General features: G+C 42.0%; 2 protein-coding genes across 3 annotated transcripts; one reads left to right on the forward strand and one right to left on the reverse strand.

Moving 5' to 3' along the window:
• Positions 1 to 80: 80 nt before the first annotated feature.
• On the forward strand, positions 81 to 8,135 carry rad51 (RAD51 recombinase). Of its 2 annotated transcripts, none has more exons than XM_042228296.1 (10): positions 81 to 261; positions 647 to 801; positions 2,432 to 2,569; positions 3,738 to 3,855; positions 4,128 to 4,219; positions 4,390 to 4,484; positions 4,641 to 4,754; positions 6,017 to 6,146; positions 7,450 to 7,571; positions 7,648 to 8,135. In XM_042228296.1, the coding sequence occupies exons 2-10, from the start codon at positions 724 to 726 to the stop codon at positions 7,769 to 7,771; spliced, it is 1,011 nt and encodes a 336-aa protein (XP_042084230.1). In that variant the 5' UTR covers positions 81 to 261; positions 647 to 723; the 3' UTR covers positions 7,772 to 8,135. The 2 variants fall into 2 exon arrangements, with proteins under 2 accessions (XP_042084230.1, XP_005942151.1); XM_005942089.3 differs by having other exon boundaries at positions 84 to 261; positions 660 to 801.
• rmdn3 (regulator of microtubule dynamics 3) lies at positions 8,088 to 16,618 on the reverse strand. Its single transcript, XM_005942093.3, has 12 exons — positions 16,138 to 16,618; positions 15,303 to 15,492; positions 14,242 to 14,379; positions 11,813 to 12,125; positions 11,046 to 11,148; positions 10,314 to 10,374; positions 10,150 to 10,225; positions 9,990 to 10,067; positions 9,804 to 9,902; positions 9,311 to 9,364; positions 8,794 to 8,874; positions 8,088 to 8,718 (listed from the first exon to the last, which is right to left on the reverse strand). The coding sequence occupies exons 1-12, from the start codon at positions 16,337 to 16,339 to the stop codon at positions 8,659 to 8,661; spliced, it is 1,455 nt and encodes a 484-aa protein (XP_005942155.1). The 5' UTR covers positions 16,340 to 16,618; the 3' UTR covers positions 8,088 to 8,658.
• Positions 16,619 to 18,384: the final 1,766 nt, after the last annotated feature.

Consider the following 18,384-nt stretch of genomic DNA (forward strand, 5'->3'; position numbering starts at 1 on the left):
TAAAATGCTGCGTTCAGTCGGGCGAATTAAACAGTTGCGTAATTTCGTAACCAGAAGCGTTAAAAGTGGCGAATTTTGTCCTAGACGGTTTGCCATACTATGGTAATAGCGGGGTCACGCACCTACTTCCGGTTCCAGTCTCTCACGACCCTTCTTTCACGCGCCCATTGGCTCCGTTTACGTACAACGTCATTGAATCTGAATGTGCGCGCGGGAGCTTCACACCGAGGAGTTTGAGGAAAACAAGAAAACTGCAAGAAGGTAAGGGCCGAAGTCGCGTAGAAAGGACCACTTTTAGCCCAGTAACTGTAAAAACTAACAGCAACTGTGACAGCAGAGTGCGCGGGCAGCTCGTCCTAGCTTCACGGTGACAGCGCCTGGGCTGTCGGTCACATAAATAATGGGCGAATTTGTCGCTAAAGTGTGTTAACGTGAATTTGTCGATTTACTGTGTTAGAAAAAAAAACGTTACATTTTTACTGGGTATTAACAGTGTGTAAGTGTAGATGGAATAGTCTCTTAGATGTTTTAAATGTGAAAAAGACTTAAGTTTGGTTTTAGGGTAGATGAAAAGGTAAAGTAAAAAACCTGCCGTGTGACGATCATCATGAAAACATAGTTGTATCAATCAGCTTTTCCATGCTAGCTCTCTGGCTTAGCTTTCAGTATTAACCGTCAAACAATCAGCAAGCCGAGCGGAGCCGATCTGGTTCTCCTTGGATCATGGCGATGAGGAGCGAGGCCAGAGTGGAGGTGGAGGAGGAGGAAAACTACGGGCCACAGCCTCTATCCAGATTGGAGGTACGTATCCGTCCTTAGTGCACTGTGGTTTCTGTAACATCTGATTTTGTGTGCTATAGAAGCTCGGAGCTGTGGGTTCGCTAATCCTGCTCCTCTTGGTCAGATCACTGCCAACTGCTGTTGCATTCAGTTGGGAAGAGATGGGATACATGCACTGCAAAGACCAATTTAACTGATCCACAGATCGGCGGGTGCGACGGTGCTCATTGGTTTCAGTCGTTTTTGTGGCCAGTATGGCTTCATTTAGTGTGTGTGATCAAAAATGACTTCATTCATGGACAAGTGTACTTGCTTAGTCTGCCGTCTAAACTCAATTTAATACTTTTCTATTATTATGTCACATTCAGGTACGAGGTGAAATTTGGTCACCTTATTTTTTGTATGACCTTAAGTACAGAACTATTTAAAACGATCATGGCGTGGATCACAGAGGATCTCAAATCCACCGGCACACTCAGACTGCAAGGATTAAAAAAATATGAGTATGGTATGTTCAAAGTATTATGTGACAAAACTGACAACGTTCAAAGTGTAAAGGAAGGTGGCTTCATTACATATACTGAAGTAATTGTAAATGACCTGATTCTTCTTCTACAATGAGCAATAAGCTGATTCTTGGAGCACCAGGTGGAAACCATTGATTGATTCATGGAAGGATCCACCCGTCTTTGAACTTGACCCTTTTTTAAAAAAAATCTGACTGCAGTTTGTATGCCTATAGTGTTATTGATAGTAAGCTCTGCAACTGGTCAGTAAGACCGAAGAAGCACTTTAAACATTAAATGTATTTGAAGCTTGGATTTAGAATGGGCTGATATGTCAGACAGCATTAGATAATTTCTGAAATATCACTATTGCCATTTGTAACGACTGATAAATAAAAATGTAAAAAGTAAAGAAGAGGAGGTAGAAAACCCCTTCAGTGAGTCGTGGTTAATGCATAGATTGTCCACTAGAGGGTGCTCTGCAGCTGCACTGTTTAATACAAACACACCGCTGATATGGAAAGGGCACAAGTGAGTAATCCACAGCTTTTTGTGACAGTGAAACCCATTGATTTCTAAGTAGTTGGGTCTTATTGTGTTTGTAGGGATTCATAAATAACCACATGTAATGTGTGTGTGTGGAGGAAAAGTTATCCTGATGCATCAGATTTTTAAATCACCAATTGTTTGTATTGGTTTTAATAATCCTATATCAGTCAGGCTCTAATCAGAATTGAGTGGTGGCATTAAAAAATCCAGATTGTGTCATTTCATTGACTTCCTAAAATTACCGCCCCGTGACACAGGTTTAAAAAAAAAATTAAGCCCTGATTTAATGACATTTCTCCTGTTGTCCTCTATGCCTTCACTGCTTGGTCCCTCACCAGGCTCGTATATTGTGTTAAATGAAACTGTCAGTGACTTTGTTCCTAAAATTCTGTATTTCTTACTAATGCCTTTAAAAGCCAAAAGCCCTCTCTGCATGATATCTCATAAATGGCTCAACTATGTTGTTTATTTTTTAACTGCTCTATCAAAAATTAAACTGGCTTTTAATCATGGAGTGTGCAAGACCCTCCAGCTTCTCGAAAAACTCTTTCTGTGAATTTAGCTTCAGCTCTTTGTTTCTATGCCTCTGCACGCAGCAATGCGGAATCAGTGCCAGTGACATCAAAAAGCTGGAGGATGCAGGATTCCACACCATTGAAGCAGTGGCCTACGCTCCCAAGAAGGAGCTGCTCAACATCAAGGGCATCAGTGAGGCCAAGGCTGACAAGATCCTGGTAAGGAACGACAGTCGTTTGATTCGGTATCTCAGAGGAATGTGAAAGCTGGGATTGTGTGGAGGAGACTGCTTATGGTCATATCTGATTGACAGATAAAACGGATACATTGTAGAGGCACATCAGTGTGCTTCTGTACTTTCTCCAAGTGCTGCTGGTTTGAACATCAGTGCATGCTGTTAAAGAAGACATGGTTTCCACTCAGTAGTAATATCCATGTCGGCCTTAATGGATGTTTTAAAACAGGAAATGAGGAATTCTAATATGAAATGCATCATAGGAATTGAGTTCTTCATGGTCTTCAGCCAGAAGGCTCACAGCTGTTTGGGAGGCTGCAGGCAAAAGTGCCGGAAAAACCAAAGACACGCTTCCTCAAAGAGCTGCGTCTACACCTGCACATCAGTGCTTAGCCCAAGTGGGCGTGGCCCATTAAGAGGGTCACTGAACCACTACTAAGGTTAGGTCTCACAAATGAAACAGCTGTGAACAAGGTGGTACAAAAATGTAGCATTGAGAAACATCTGATAGGGGTGTGTGTGTGTGTGTGTGTGTGTGTTGTTTTTCTTGATTGGGGGGGGTTTCTTTTAAAGAAAGAGCTTCGGATAAGAAGATCTTGAGCCCCTGGTATAACTCTCAGATGTACACTTTTACAGTAGATGGCCTGTAAGCTGGAAAGGAACTGGCATCTCACTAATTTAGAAGATTACCATTTAGCATTGAGCCAAGCATTCCTTTAAGGTCAACTAGTAATAACTTCAAAAATGGTCATAACCATCTGACAAAGGTAACATTATGTACAGCTACTTTCAGTACTGTTAATCAAAGAAAAAGCGTTAATAAATATTTGTACACACCTCTCTGTATTTGGATATGAGTTATTATTCATCTCTAGATCTCTTCCACAACGTCTCTTTGTCCCGTCTTCCTACCTTCAGCCCCAACCGGTCGCGGCAGATGGCCACCCATCACCGAGAGTGTTTCTGCTGGAAGTCTTTTCCTGTCAAAAGGGAGTTTTGCCTTCCCCTGTCACAAAGTGCTTGCTCATAGGAGGTCATCTGAACGTTGTGGGGTCTTTGCTCTCCAAGATAAAGTGTCTCAAGGCCACTGTTGTTTTGATTAGGCCCTGTATAAACAAAACTGAATTGCTTTCATTTACCTTTTCCCTCAGACTGAAGCTGCCAAACTGGTGCCAATGGGCTTCACCACAGCTACTGAGTTCCATCAGAGGAGAGCTGAGATCATCCAGATCTCTACAGGCTCCAAGGAGCTGGACAAACTCCTGCAGGGTTAGTCTAATGTAGCTCATGCTTCATTGAGGAGATCTCCCTGATTAGCAGTTCAGTTATGCAGCAAACACAATGCCAGTGATGGTTATGTGCCCTAAGCTGGTTTTATTAGATTTAAACTAGGGATGTTCCTCGTGACCACCATTTAAATAAAAGTTGCAAACCAAAACAACAAATCATGCAGCCATTTTTTGTTTACTTATCAGAACTCGGGCAGCAGCAGGGAGGCCCAGCCTCGCACATCAAATTTAAACCTTTTTGCTCTCCTACAGGTGGGATTGAGACGGGTTCCATCACAGAGATGTTTGGAGAGTTTCGGACGGGGAAAACCCAGCTGTGCCACACACTCGCCGTCACCTGCCAGGTACAGTGTGTTCAACAAACCTAAGTGGTGCCAGAAGAAGTTAAAAAGCCAGTTTCTATCCATCAGCGTGTGTTATGGAGGATCACAAGCAGCTCGCTCAGAAACTTTTAGGATTGCTTTACAAATAAGTTGTTGATCTAGAGAGATGTAACCATGGTGACCGTCCACAGCTACCCATCGATCAGGGAGGCGGAGAAGGCAAAGCCATGTACATCGACACAGAAGGAACCTTCAGACCAGAGAGACTGCTCGCTGTTGCCGAGAGGTGAGATGGTGCTCCTTTGTTTTCAGCATTCAGTTCAGAGGTCAAAGAAGAAGTAACTGACGCAGAATAAAAATCTATAAACCTGTCATTTATTTCCACGTTGGTGATTTTATTACTCTTATTGGAGCTGTATGTGTTGTCTGTCTGTGCTGTCAGGTATGGGCTGGTAGGCAGTGACGTTTTGGATAACGTGGCCTATGCCCGAGCCTTCAACACAGACCACCAGACTCAGCTGCTCTATCAAGCTTCTGCAATGATGGCGGAGTCCAGGTTAGTCACAAACTTACAGACTGTGTAGAAGTGTTCAGGTGAATCATTGAAGGATAGTTATTTTTATTTTTTTGCCTAATTTCACTTAACCAAAAACTAGGAAGTGCAGTGAGAGGACATGTGGAAACTTGGCTCCACGGTAGAACTGAAAACTGGATGTAAATGTCATGATTTATGTAAAATGCACAGAGCCTATATTGTATAATGGTTTCAACGTGGAATGTCTTCATGTTTGTCCATCAGCTCGAGTGAATTTCTGAATTCAGTTTTGAGTTTTAGTTAACCCTAGCTGTGATGGTGAGTTTGGACTGACTCGAGAAATGAAATTGCTTCTCAGTCATTTCTTAAACATTAGTCAGATTAAAAAACGAGAAAAATGCTGAGAAAGTTCACGTTTGATTTTAATCAGGTTATAAAATGTCTTGAATCACAAAATCACACAGACAGATTTAATATTTTCCAATGATTGTAGAAGTAACGAAGTAATTTCTTATCCCAATAATAACGATCTGTATCATAATATAGTGCCTTTCTTTGTAAATTCAGTTCATACTTTATACTAATAAACAATAATACTGTTTTCTTTTTTACGTTTAATTGAAATAATCAAAAATGAAATGAATATTTGCCTTAGGAGAGGCAGCCAGTGTGTATCACTATCATCACTGCTCCTGTACGGTCGTCAGAAAACCAGCCTGTGTGCAAACGTCAGAGTGTGCAGTCTCTGATGAAGTGCACCGTTCAGCTTGTCTAGATATCTGTTGTCGCAGTGAGTGTTGGACAGACACTTGTGATATAAATGTGGGAACCCGACTTGTCGAGTGTTTCGACCAATGTATAAAATTGTAATGGCTGCCATTTTCTCCATGAGTCTTTATTCTATGGTGCGCCACAGGTACAACCCCATTTAGGAACAGTCCCCATTTGTTTTTGCTGGTGGTGACTATTGCAAACTGTCATCTTGCAGTAAACGCTGTGTTTTGCAACACCACGAAATAAATGATAGATGTTTTAATAGGGTATCATCATACAGCCCATCTTAGCTGGTTTGTCTTTTTAATCAAGGAAACTGACTAAAGAGGTTTTTTTTCATGTAGTCTGTGAAAAGCATGATCTTGTTTGAGTTGTTTCATAATTTATGTATCATAAAGGTTTTTAAGCCCGACTAGGGTCTGACATTGGCATGTCACACATACGATAAAAAACTGTAAGATCTGAGTGTGAACGTGCAGGCTAACACTATTTGTCCCTGTGTTTGTCAGGTATGCTCTGCTGATAGTAGACAGTGCCACAGCTCTGTACAGAACCGACTACTCGGGCAGAGGAGAGCTGTCAGCCAGGCAGGGACACCTGGGCCGTTTCCTGCGTATGCTGCTCAGGCTGGCGGACGAGGTCAGCTCTCACACCCTGACAGATTCTTTAGTTTGAATTGTACACTCCACGAATCAGTGATCGCCTCAGGTGCCAGTAGTGTACAGATACTTGTGTTAACTATACTGTGGTTAAAGTTAAAGTAGTAATTGAACTGATATAACAAAAGTAGAAAGTAGGTATTTGGCATGCAGACTGGAGCAGACGAGTATCAAACTACCAACCTTTCAATTAGTAGGTGACCTGCTCTACCAGCTGAGCTACAGCCACCCCCAATATATAATAAAATCCTATTCAGATCTAATATTATGGATCCCAAATCCGCTGTAGCAGGGTCTCTGTTCACACATGCTGCTTATCAGGCACTTGACTGTCAGCACCTGGGGTATCATGGGCGCATCCAATATGCTCAACTCTGCTGCTCAACCCACAAATGCGTTTTCCTTACTAATGTGGCACCTTTTAAAGGAAACTAATAAGCTTTCTAATGGTATACGATTTGTCATCAAGAAGAATTGTTACAAAGAAAGACCAAACACAAATTAGCTTCATTTTTCTTAATCATAAGATCAGTTTTAGTGGTGCAGTGTGGGGAATTAAATCACTTGGAATAATTTCTACTGTGAGTACATTTAGTGTTTAGGATTTAATCAGCTGAATTTAAGATGATGTAAGCAGACATTCCCTGAGTTATAAAGGTGGAATTCAGTGAGTAAATCTAATCAGCATGATCTCTGAGTGAACTTAGTTGGATCAGATAAAAACATACTGTCTATACTCTGCATGGAGCTTTTCACCATTCTGCGCTTGTGAATGGCTGACAAATTTTAAAACATTGCTTCTATAGTTAAATATATGCTGCATTACCAAAAATGATTACTTTTAGTGGGCAGAGACATAAATCACTCTTTAGGAAGAAAAGCAAGAAAACGCCTCAGTAAAATAAATTGATGTAACTGGAAAATATACATCAATGAAAATAAATGTAAAAAAATATTTAGAAGTAAAAATGTTCAGATTAGTGTTAAATGTATGTAAATGGTTGAGCTCATTTTAAATAATTTATATGCTGCTAAATATACAGAATCACTCTATAAATTACGTTTGCAGCAGCTGTCCTGTGAGGATCTGTTATCAATCTATTTGACTATTTTTAGTTTTTGTCAAAAGAATTATAAAGTCAGTGAAGAAAGTGTGTGTGTGTGTGTACACAAAGTTTATAAAGTGTGACTGTTGACAGGTGTTTAAATCTACAATGGATGAGCTGAAGCTGCGTCACTCATGTATGTATCTAAGACATAACTTTTGCCCGACCTGTCAACAGTTTGGCGTTGCTGTGGTGATAACCAACCAAGTGGTAGCACAAGTGGATGGAGCAGCCATGTTTTCTGCAGATCCTAAGAAACCAATCGGCGGCAACATTCTGGCCCACGCCTCCACCACACGGTGTGTTTTTATTCACGATGGAAGTATGATGTCACCACAGGAAGATGACACTCTAACAGTGCTCTCTTCTTCACAGCCTGTACCTGAGGAAGGGCAGAGGAGAAACAAGGATCTGTAAAATCTATGACTCTCCCTGCTTGCCTGAGGCTGAAGCCATGTTTGCCATCAACGCTGACGGAGTGGGCGATGCCAAGGACTGAAGCAGCAGGATGTGAGGCGCACCTGCTGGATCTGCGTGTGTTTGTCTCGTCACACTGTCACGTTTTATTTAATTGTTTGATAAAGACGATCTAGACAGTCTGTGGCGACAGACGCATAACTGTATATATCTATAAAACGTAGGCTGCTCCTGATCTGATGGGACATTTTTATTCTATAACTGCATCAACATGAAGCTGACTAAAGATAAGTCATGAATAAAGAGTTGGATGCAGGAGAGGTCAGCAGTCATTCCATGTAAAGTATTTCAAGTAGATTTTCTTTCTTCATTTCAGATTTAGCTAATGTGTTGCCATAAATGGAAAAAGAACTTTATTAAACAGTATCTGCATTTCACACAGTGCATAATAACGTCTCTGAGTACTGAGTCTTTTGTCTCACTCCAACAGCAGACACTGCAAAATGGACATGTGATAACATAAACAGTTCAAAAATATTCAACTTCATACTGATGAGCACACAGGGCTCCATGCACTTACAACAAAGACTTCAAACAAGTGGTCCATTTTAAACTACATGTTACACCAGGGAGTCCATAAGGTTTGAAAGAAGCCAGTGTGCTTCACCTGATCACACCTGAAGGCCCAATCTTTACACAACAAGCATTATAGTACAGAACCGAGTGAAATGGTCTTATTCCAGAGCTTCCTCCTTCCCTTAAAGCTCTGCACGTGTCCCGGGATTAGTAGTTTCAGTCATCAAGCTTGAGTCAGTCGTTTTTCAAACCAAACACAGCATGCCCGTTGAATTCAGATGGGAGGTGCTGAAGAACGTTAAATATAGCAGGTTGAATACATGGTGATGCAAAGAAGTTGACAGAAGACAAAAATCACACTCATCCATCAATGAAGGAAAGTTTTTCTGCAGCTCAGCTGTTTCTGGCAGTTAAGTCCTGAAGCTCTGCCTCCAGTTCACATGTTTCTTGATCCTTTGAATAGAAAAGGCATTGTGGTGAAAATGCTGCAGCTATGAATTCAAATGTGGACAGGATGTGTGCTCTTACATTCTCAGTATTTCTAGGCATCTTCAGAGCCAGCTCAGCCCAGTTTGTGGCTTCGGAGATGTTCCCCAGCTCTTTGTGACACTGTAAACCAAATCCAGCCACAGTGAGTTTCACAGTTCCTGATATGACCATCAAAGAAAAAGACCTGACTGCAACAACTGTGCCGTGATTATTACCTGCCTTTTGTCATTTTCAGTTCAGTGTTTTTGAATGTAAATGAACAGACGTGTCAGTAGATATGGGACCTATTAACTCGCATCATCGTCTTTTAGGCATTACAAACATTTCAGTCTCTTCCGGTCCCAGCTTCACTAACTTTCAAGATTCAAAGTGAATTTCCATTTTTCACAAAATAATGAGGACATCATGTTAACTCACATGAATGCAAACATGTAAAAGTCACTGACAGATGATCCCAAGAGTCTGCTGTAGGGTGTGAGTTTGGACTTTAGCACTTTAATGTGTGTGAACCATAAATCATAACTGTACAGTGTGAGATCAGCTGATCTGATATTACCTTGGCGATGTAAAGTCTCACAGTCTTGGAGATACCTGGACTGAGCTCCTCTGCCTGCAAGTTAACACAAAAGCATTTCATCCATCAAACATCGTGTGTGTGTGCAGTCACACATCTGCTCAGAAATGGACACAAAATGAGGCTAAGATTTGAGACATACAACATCTACTTTTCTTATTTCCCAGGCCGCACATTCATCTTAAAGAACTGAAGCAAGTGAATAATAAAGACGAGTTGTTCAGAGTCATCCTCCCTCAGTGGTACTGCACCTGTGCATCCTTTGATTATAGCTCCTTCTATAAGCCTATGAGATTCAACTGATTTCTGAGACACGCCCAGTCTGTTACACTGATCCCTCCTCCATCCTACTCCTTCACACTGCCAGTGTGTCCTTATTAGATACAGCACATACTGCACATCATTGCTATAAGCCAAGATTTTTTGGGTCACCAGTCTACCACCGATTTGAACTCAAAAGTCAGGAGATTCATACCTTGAGGAAGCTCTCAAGGGCATCATGCAGGGTGGAGGTGGGGGTGCTCTGGTAGTGGGCAGCAGCTGCCTTCTTTTCCAACCAGTCCAGAGTGGCTACCTACAGACACACAGACAAAGCACTGAAGCGCGCAGAAATCTCTGACATCAGGATGGTAGCAGGTGCGTGCAGTAACTTCAGAGTCACCTGATAACACCATCTGCCAAGCAGGTAGAAACACATGGGGTCATCATCTCTGAGAGCCAGTGCTCGGTCCAGATGCTCCTAGACGGGGGAATAATGATCACAATAAGTCCAGCTGCTCTACGCCTACACTGCTGCCGTGCAGCAGGTCTGCCTTTCTTACCTTCAATATGCAGCTACTCTTCAGCTTGCTATGCATGCTCTCATGCTGTGAGGTCAGTCCAGCCAGCATGGCAAACCTGGAGCCACAAACAGAAAAAGCAAATGCTCTCTGATGGGAGCTCAAACCCAGTGCTCGCTAGAAGCTCTGTGTTCACAGGGATTTACCATTTGTGACACTCTGCATTCAGGCCATTCTTCTTCAGGGCCAGCTCTGCCTCATCTCGACCTGCAACATGAGCTCACAGGTTAACAACAGCCTGTCTATGAAAAATCAAAGAAAGCATGTCAGGAAGAGTAGTTGTTGTGGTCTGATACGGCAGCATGGTTTCCATCAGTTTGAAGGAGCACATGTAAACTCCTAGCAATGATTCACCCAGTCCACCGGACGGTTAGTATATTACTTAAACACTAATATAAAGGTTTTCTACACCCAGACATCTCTGAACACACAACATGTGGAACCTTGAACCAGACAGGTTAGGGCAGCAGAAGACCAGACCAGACCCCTCTCCTGTCAGCTAAGAACAGGGAACTGAGTCAATTTTTGCTGCAACATTCAAATGGTACTTGGTGGAAATGATGCTATGATATTGTTATGAGAGGCTCTGTAATACTGTACAACAGATTAATGGGACAGCAGCGCAGAGGTTCAGAACTCGCCTTAGAATCCTCTGGTTTCCATTAAATAATCCAGTGACAGTTGTCAGTATTTTATTTGCTTTCGTTTGATAACTAGAAACATTTCAGCAAATGCTTTGTGGCAACTGTCATGTTCAGGCTTAGATAGAATCTAAGAATAAGGACATTTAGCCCAAAGAGCCAAACTTCAGAGATTCCTCACTAATAGTATTTGAAGCTTTTTGTAAGGTGCAGTAACAGTATGTGTTTGTCCATTACCCTGCTGTGCATAGGTCTTCTTCTTCTGTTTGTCTTCAGTGGAGTCATACATATCCCTGTAGGCTCGAGCTAGTCGCCATAGAAACTCCCTGCTGTCTCCATACTGCAGACCCAAAAAGAGGAAAAAAAGAGCTCCTCATAGACGAGCACCAGCTTACATCAGTGAACTTTTACAGACACACGTTTCCAGCAGGTCGCTGAGGTCATGTAATGTGGGGCCTACTCGTTGTGCATCATACGAGGATTAAAGCTGACGGTGACAGAGCTTTTTGTCACCCTGGTTCCAGAAACTGAAGCTCTCTCCCTCTGAGCTTGAGATCTGTTGACTGACTGGTCTCTTTTAAGAAATAACTAAAAACTCACCTTTGAGACATACATTTAGTTAACTCTTTCTTTTTTAATACTCTGATATTTTTGTTGTGAAGCACTTGAGTACGAGCTCAGTCAGACTGTGTTTGTCTGTAGTTCTGACTCGGGCGAAGATCGGAACACATTTTATTGCTAAAAAATTCCAAAGTGTTCCATAGTTTTCATACATGTATATTTTATTTTAATTTTATTTAAGATATGAGCAGTGCCTTTTCCCTTTGAGACCATTATTTGATTTGAATTTTCATTGGTTCACTTGATATATTTATTCTTCTACGTCTACTCTTTGCAATGACCCATTGTCACAAACAACACTCATATCAAATCAGCGTTAATGGTCATTACAGGCATCATTAGCTTCTTGTCATGTGACCACCAACAAGCATCCTGTTACTCACTTCTGCTCTGTTGTCCATTAGTAGTCGAAAGCCTTCTGCTTTTAAACTGGCATCTCCTGTGTGGAGGATGTCACTCTGAGCCAGGAGGAGAGCCAGCTCCCCACTGGGAACCTCGCTCATTAGCTCCTCCTCCTCCTCATCTTCCAGCCCCCTCTCTTCCAGCTCTTCCTCTTGGGAGACATCCTGGCGGAGGGTAAGGACTGTGGCACAGCTCCTGTCCTCATCCTCAGACTCTTGCTCAGGCTCCTGCTCACCCTCCTCTCTGTCCGTGTCACGATCAGTGTAGTCTGATTCGGCATAGGCCGTGGAGTACCTGGGATACAGCGAAGACCACCTCATATTTATTTGGTGACTATAAATATGTTCTCAAGGATTTCATCCAGGTTTTATGTATTCACTATTTCTGTAGATAGTTTTTGTTTCACAGCACGTTCTGAAATATAAGTCTCTGACATTTCTGCCACTGTTCCAATCAGAGGTGATCCGGTTGAGGTATGTGTTATTCCAAACATTGAAAGTCTATATTTTATTTTGAAAGGTCAATGCTGCCGACCTTCCTGTTTCCCGTCATTGTCAGCTGGCTGTCAATGAATGGCAGCCAGCTGACAGGAGACCCTGAGAACCCCTTAACAGCACGTGTGAGCCTGTCTTCACATAGGGAAACACAGAAAAGGGACCATGCTGCCTCGTTAGCATGTACCAAACGCTGCATCAAAAACCTGAACAATAATAATAGTTTGATAAATTAGTCCCATTCTGGAAAAGAACACAACACTGTTTAAGATACGAGCTGGAGACTCCAGTGAGAGTTAGCATCTCTAATTGTCTTACAAATTAACAGCAATAAGCTTATGAAGCCTGCAAACAAACCCATTTAAAAAGCCACACACTTGAATCCTTGCCCGACTAAAGCAGCGTACTACAAAGCCAGATTATTGGCTTAGTGAGCTCTGTCAAGTTTTCTGTGTCATGAAAGTGGCTGTTTTACCTGGTTCAATCACCATGGTAACTTTGGCTAAACACTAACATGGAGAGGAGCAAGTTTCTGTTCAGAGTGTGGATTTAAAATCGTCTGGAAGCGCCATGTTTTCACTGACTCTGATTGAACTTGCATCATGTTTTCAGTGCTTTTAAGTAAAGAGTATCTGCATCTATGCAGGTTTTAGTCATCCCTGACTACAACCACTGAATGGAGCTCAGCATTGAGCCAGGAACTCCTCGTGGCCCTGGGAGCTAATTGTGGCTCCATGAGCTCCTCCTGTATTACTTATTCATGCATTGTCTAAATAACCTGTTGTGATATACGATTCTAATCTGCTGATCAGCCTCTTTTACTCTGCTGGAACTGCAGCTGCAACAACACAGAACACATGTTCAATGAATCTTCATTCATTTCACTGTGATCTACGCCAAACGTCAGTGATTTCCATGTCTTCTTTATCAGGCTTCTGTAAACTGGAATTAAAATATTTATTTTACCACTCAGAAATCACCAGATTAATGATTTTCTGCAGCATTCATCTCTTGCCTGATTTACAACGCATTTTAATTTCTTTCGAGATTTTTCATCACTATCGCATCACCATCACCAGGCAACATCTCTGATTGGAGTAGGTGACACTCGGAGGGATCATTTAATGTGGAAGAAGAGTTACATGAGCCTCAGAAAGCCCAATTTCACTGAGACGGCTCATGACCACTGTTGTGACACCTGCTATATTTTACAGAGCAAGCCTGGCTATGTTGACCTTTGTTTGTAGAGTACCCCTCAGAGACATTTTATCACATGGTTTGTCCAGAAGATCTTATTCAGCTATCCTCTTTCAAGTCCTTTCCCTGCAGCCTACAGCTGAACAGAGTCTGGTGTAAAGCTGAGGGCCGTCTTCATGGTAAGCTGCTAACTACATTAACCATCATTTAAGATCCTTCTTACACCTTCAGATGTCTACAGGCATGTCTGTAACCAGGCTATGGCTCCCTGGTGAAAATCCATTAACACGCACATAAATAAAAATAATGAGCCTTTACCTTAATAATGTTCAAGTAGAGTGAAAACAAGCAGAACATATATCATTTCCTTTTCAAACAGGGACTGAACCACAGTGAGCTTCTTAGTGTTTTCAGACTGAAGGGTTTCTGTTTTCTTGTCATGTGACTTATGGTACCTAGTTCACACTGCCTGCCTTGCAGAGAAACAGCATATCTATGGATCTTTGCTGTGCAGAGACAGGAAGAGAACACAGTGTCTGTAGTTGAAACAGTCATGCCCGATGCCCATAAACTACTTGCTGATCAAAATCAAAGTTCACACAGGCCTCTGGGAAATATTCTGCTGCTCCCAGTGAAGGTCTGTGTACAAAACACCTGACGCATAATGTAAGAATTTATCAAAAATGAGTAAAGCATACTGTGCTGAGCCAATGACATACCCCCCTTCACTGGTCTCTCCACAGGTGCTGGCCATGCCCTGGCTGGCAGTGAAGTAGGTAGAGCTGGACGAGTCGGCACGCTCTCTGTGGACCGCATGACGCCGCCGCCGTACACGCTGGCTGTCCTCCACTCCCTTTCTGAATGGGAGGAGGATCATTACCCAAACAGCCCAAACAGTTCTCATATAAGCACTCAGCCCCCTGATATGCACACTTAACAATGTGATGCACCTAAATTACTTTTTTGAAGATTTTTGAAGACTGAAGATTTTCAGGGTCCATTTACTACCACATGATCTCAACCACATCCCAAATTATTAATCTTTGTTTTGAGGATTTTTTTATTCCAAACTGATACATTACTGTGCAAAGGTTTTGAGCCGGTCCTCATTTCAATACATTTGACTTCCAGACTTTGTCTTTTTTAAAGCAGTCTTGTTCTCCAGCTTTGCAGATCCTGTTTATTTGTTTGTTAAGCGTCTGTACTCTGAAATGTGAAGCATAAAAAGAAACCTAACTTGAGGGATGAACCAGTGTTGTCTCACATGTACAGATGACTTAGCAAAGAACCAAGTTTGATGCAAAAAACAAAAACATATTATTTGTTCCATTACTTTACTCAAATCGATTATAAAATATCAAAGATAACACAACATGAAAGACACTAAACAGTTAGTAGATGGAGGATTTGGATTCTTGATCCAGTGTCATCTGAAAGTGTCTGCTTGGAAACATACTGACAATGCAGTAAAAGCATACTTGGATACAAAAACATGCAGTGGAGAACTATCAGTCATGGATGGGCCTCCCCAGAGCCCTACCTCAATATTATTGAAGCAGTGTGGAATCGTCCAAACAAAGAAGAGCTTTGTCCTTCAGGAAGCTAGGAGTGCTGTTCCTGAAGACTACTTAAAGAGATGACAGAAAGCTGCCTCAGCTGAAGAATAAAGGTGCTCACACCAAATACTGACTATGGCCCAGTAAAGAACTGAGGGGCGACACAAGACCTCTGCACAGTACTGCAGGACAGATTCTATGTAGCTCACCATAGTTCAACTCACTTGACATCCTGAATGATCTGCCAGGCAATGTCCTGTAGACCTCCCCTGAGCTCAGCTACCTCTGAACGTAGAGACGCCACGCAGTTTAGCACTTGGTCCAGCTGGTTTCTGAGCTCCAGTTGCTGCTCTGGGGAAAGTCCCTGAACCACAGCCTCCACTGCTGCCAGAGCCTGCTGCTGGGCCTCCATCTCTGAAGACGGAGACATGAGTTACTTGTTTCAATTTAATAAGTACTGTACCCATATCTGCAACCTGCCTCCAGGTTGCAGTGACAATGATACTCGTGGCCTGGTCTATCTGGAATACCTCCACTGGGAGATTTTAGTCAGCACAAAAGGCATTACAACTTAATATACAGGTACAGTTAACCTATTAATCAGTTTATAACAATAATGTAAATCTTATTTTTAAAATGCCAGTCTGAAAAGGAGATGTGCTATGATTTGTTTTACACTTGAATACATGGGAATAAAAGCCAGTCTCAAGTCAGACTCTGGTCAGTATATCCAAAAGTGTTTGGCCGGAAACGGTTGCCTTTCTTTAAACTATTGTAAATGAGTTCTTACAGTGTATCCAACATATCCACTCTCATGAATGACATCAGGCCATTCTCAGAATCAGAAAACCTGTTGACTGCAGTCTCCTTAAAGGTCCTACACATAGAGCATCCTGAAAAATGGAGACGTCCCTTTCTGGAACAAACACTAGGCTGGCCATCACCGCGATAAGAAAGACGTGATACTAAATATTCAGTGACGTTGCCATGTTAAATTGAATCCATGGCAACCATGTAGCTCATGGTTATCCTGGGCAGCTGAGGTCAGTGCCAGCCTACCCTGGGCATCCAGTGTGTCCCCCAGCAGCGCTCCTCCATCCTCCCCGATGAATAGCCGGGCCGCTGGCCGTGTCTCCAGCACAAGGCTCTGGGACCTCCTCCTGCTGATCTGCCTGTAAACTAAGAAGGCAATCAAGCCCAAACCGGCCGTGGCCCCGACAGCTAGCCCGACTAACCCGTTCCTCCCGAGCGGCACGCTCATGACTCTACACGATGCCCATTCCTACGCTGGTTCCGAACAAATAACCACTCTTACGTCATCAACGTAGACGCCTTGGAGTCAGAATAGCGCTTCAGAATCTGAGACTGCACACGCACGACTGAGCGTGCGCACCTTCACCTTCCTCGGAAGGAAAGCCTTAGCTGTGTGTGCCCAAGGCTCTATCGCTACAACCTGGACCACACAGTCAACATGCACCGCTGTGACGTTATTGAAACACAGCAGCCGTATGAGCCCACAGCAGGGGAAAGGAAAAGAACTTCCGGTGACACCTTACAAAATAAAGTGTGTTTGAGATGGAGGCCTACAAGAATACCTCTGAGTATGAATGATTGTGTCTAAATTCTCTCTTAAATTCTGTAACGGCACAGTCACATAATATTGTTGATCATTTAGGCATTTGAATATAAAAATACATCAATGACACAAAAGGCTTCCCAGCAACAGGAACCTTCAGGGAATGTTCCTGACATGGTTATGAAGGTGGGGCATTAGGGAAAAACATTCTCTGATAGTTATTTTGTTGAAACTTTACGCTACATATTTCACATAACACAGTAACTAAATAAAAGTCTGTTTCCGAGTTAGTAGTATAAAATGCTCATTCTCAGCATTTGTTTCATCGTAATGTTTTGATCTCCAGTTCAAATGATGTTGACATCCTAATTATATAACTGAACTAAACTGAAAGGTGTAGGGCTGGATAAGGTGCCCCTGAATCCTCCTTTAGTTATGCTGCAATAGGTGTTGGCTGCTGGGGGATTCCAATGATGCACTGGGTGTTTCTTCTTCACTCACAATGTGTTAATAGACCTCTCTGCACTGAATCATACTTGTTATTAATCTCTGGCTCTCTTCCACTGCATGTCTTTCATCCTGTCTTCCTTCTCCCACCCCAACCGGTTGTGCCAGATGGCCGCCCCTCCCTGAGCCTGGTTCTGCCGAAAGGTTCTTCCTGTTAAAAGGGAGTTTTTCTTTCCCAGTGTCGCCAAAGTGCTTGCTCATACGGCGTCATATGATTGTTGGTTTTTTCTCTGTATGTATTATTGTAAAGTCTACCTTACTATATAAGGCACCTTGAGGTGTCTGTTTTTGTGATTTGGCCCTGTATAAATAAAATTGAATTGAAATTAAAATGTATATAGACTACACATTTCAGTTTCGTTTTTTTGTTTGAAAATGTTTCCTTTCAGTCTTTAGTAGCTGAGTAGTTTTTCTATATTAACACTTGTTGGGTGGGATGATAACTGAATGGTTTTTGTAGCTTGAATTGCGCAAGATTTGTTGGGCGCATAAATGAAGAAGTTCATAAAAGGAATTATTATGCAAACACAACACTTGTTGAAGGCATTCCACTGGCAAATATGAAGTCATCACAGTTTCAGTATTGAGTAATAAATATCCAGGCTGGTTAGGCAGACACATTTGACCAAACAACAAACACAGGTACATAAGAGTTTTCTTTGTTTGTTTTGTATTTATTTTCCCCTATAGAGCACAACGGATGATTTCAAATCAAACAAGCAAGATGTGTGAAAAAGTGTGACTAGTTTAGGATAAAGTTATGATAGGGTCAAAATTAATGGAATGACTGCACAAAGAGCAGTTTGCTAGCCTGATGATCCCTGTTCCCTTGTTATTGTGTGATGAATTCATATAAAAGATCTGGAGTTGATTCCAAGAGCTGATCTTGCATTTCATAGTTTTTAATATGAACTCTTTAGGCCCAAAGAGTTGATGCAAGTGAAGGATGCTATAATTAAGCTGAAAAACTATAATAGCAAAAAAGCAACAAATTTACAATTGTGAAAATTCATATTAACATTAATAATTAACATCCTGAATTACATTAGTCCAGCCAAGAATTAATAAATGCATGAACTAGTTTTTCAGCATCACTTTGAGACAGGGTATTTCTAATTTTAGAGATGTTACCCAAATGGAAGAAAGAATGTGCATTGAAGGACATATCCTGGTCAAAAATGACTCCAAGGTGCCTCACAGTGTTACTGGAGGCCAAGGTAATG

The sequence above is a fragment of the Haplochromis burtoni genome, unplaced genomic scaffold, assembly GCF_018398535.1.
Source record: "Haplochromis burtoni strain Fernald_Lab_line unplaced genomic scaffold, NCSU_Asbu1 Contig_317, whole genome shotgun sequence".
Lineage (NCBI taxonomy): Eukaryota > Metazoa > Chordata > Actinopteri > Cichliformes > Cichlidae > Haplochromis > Haplochromis burtoni.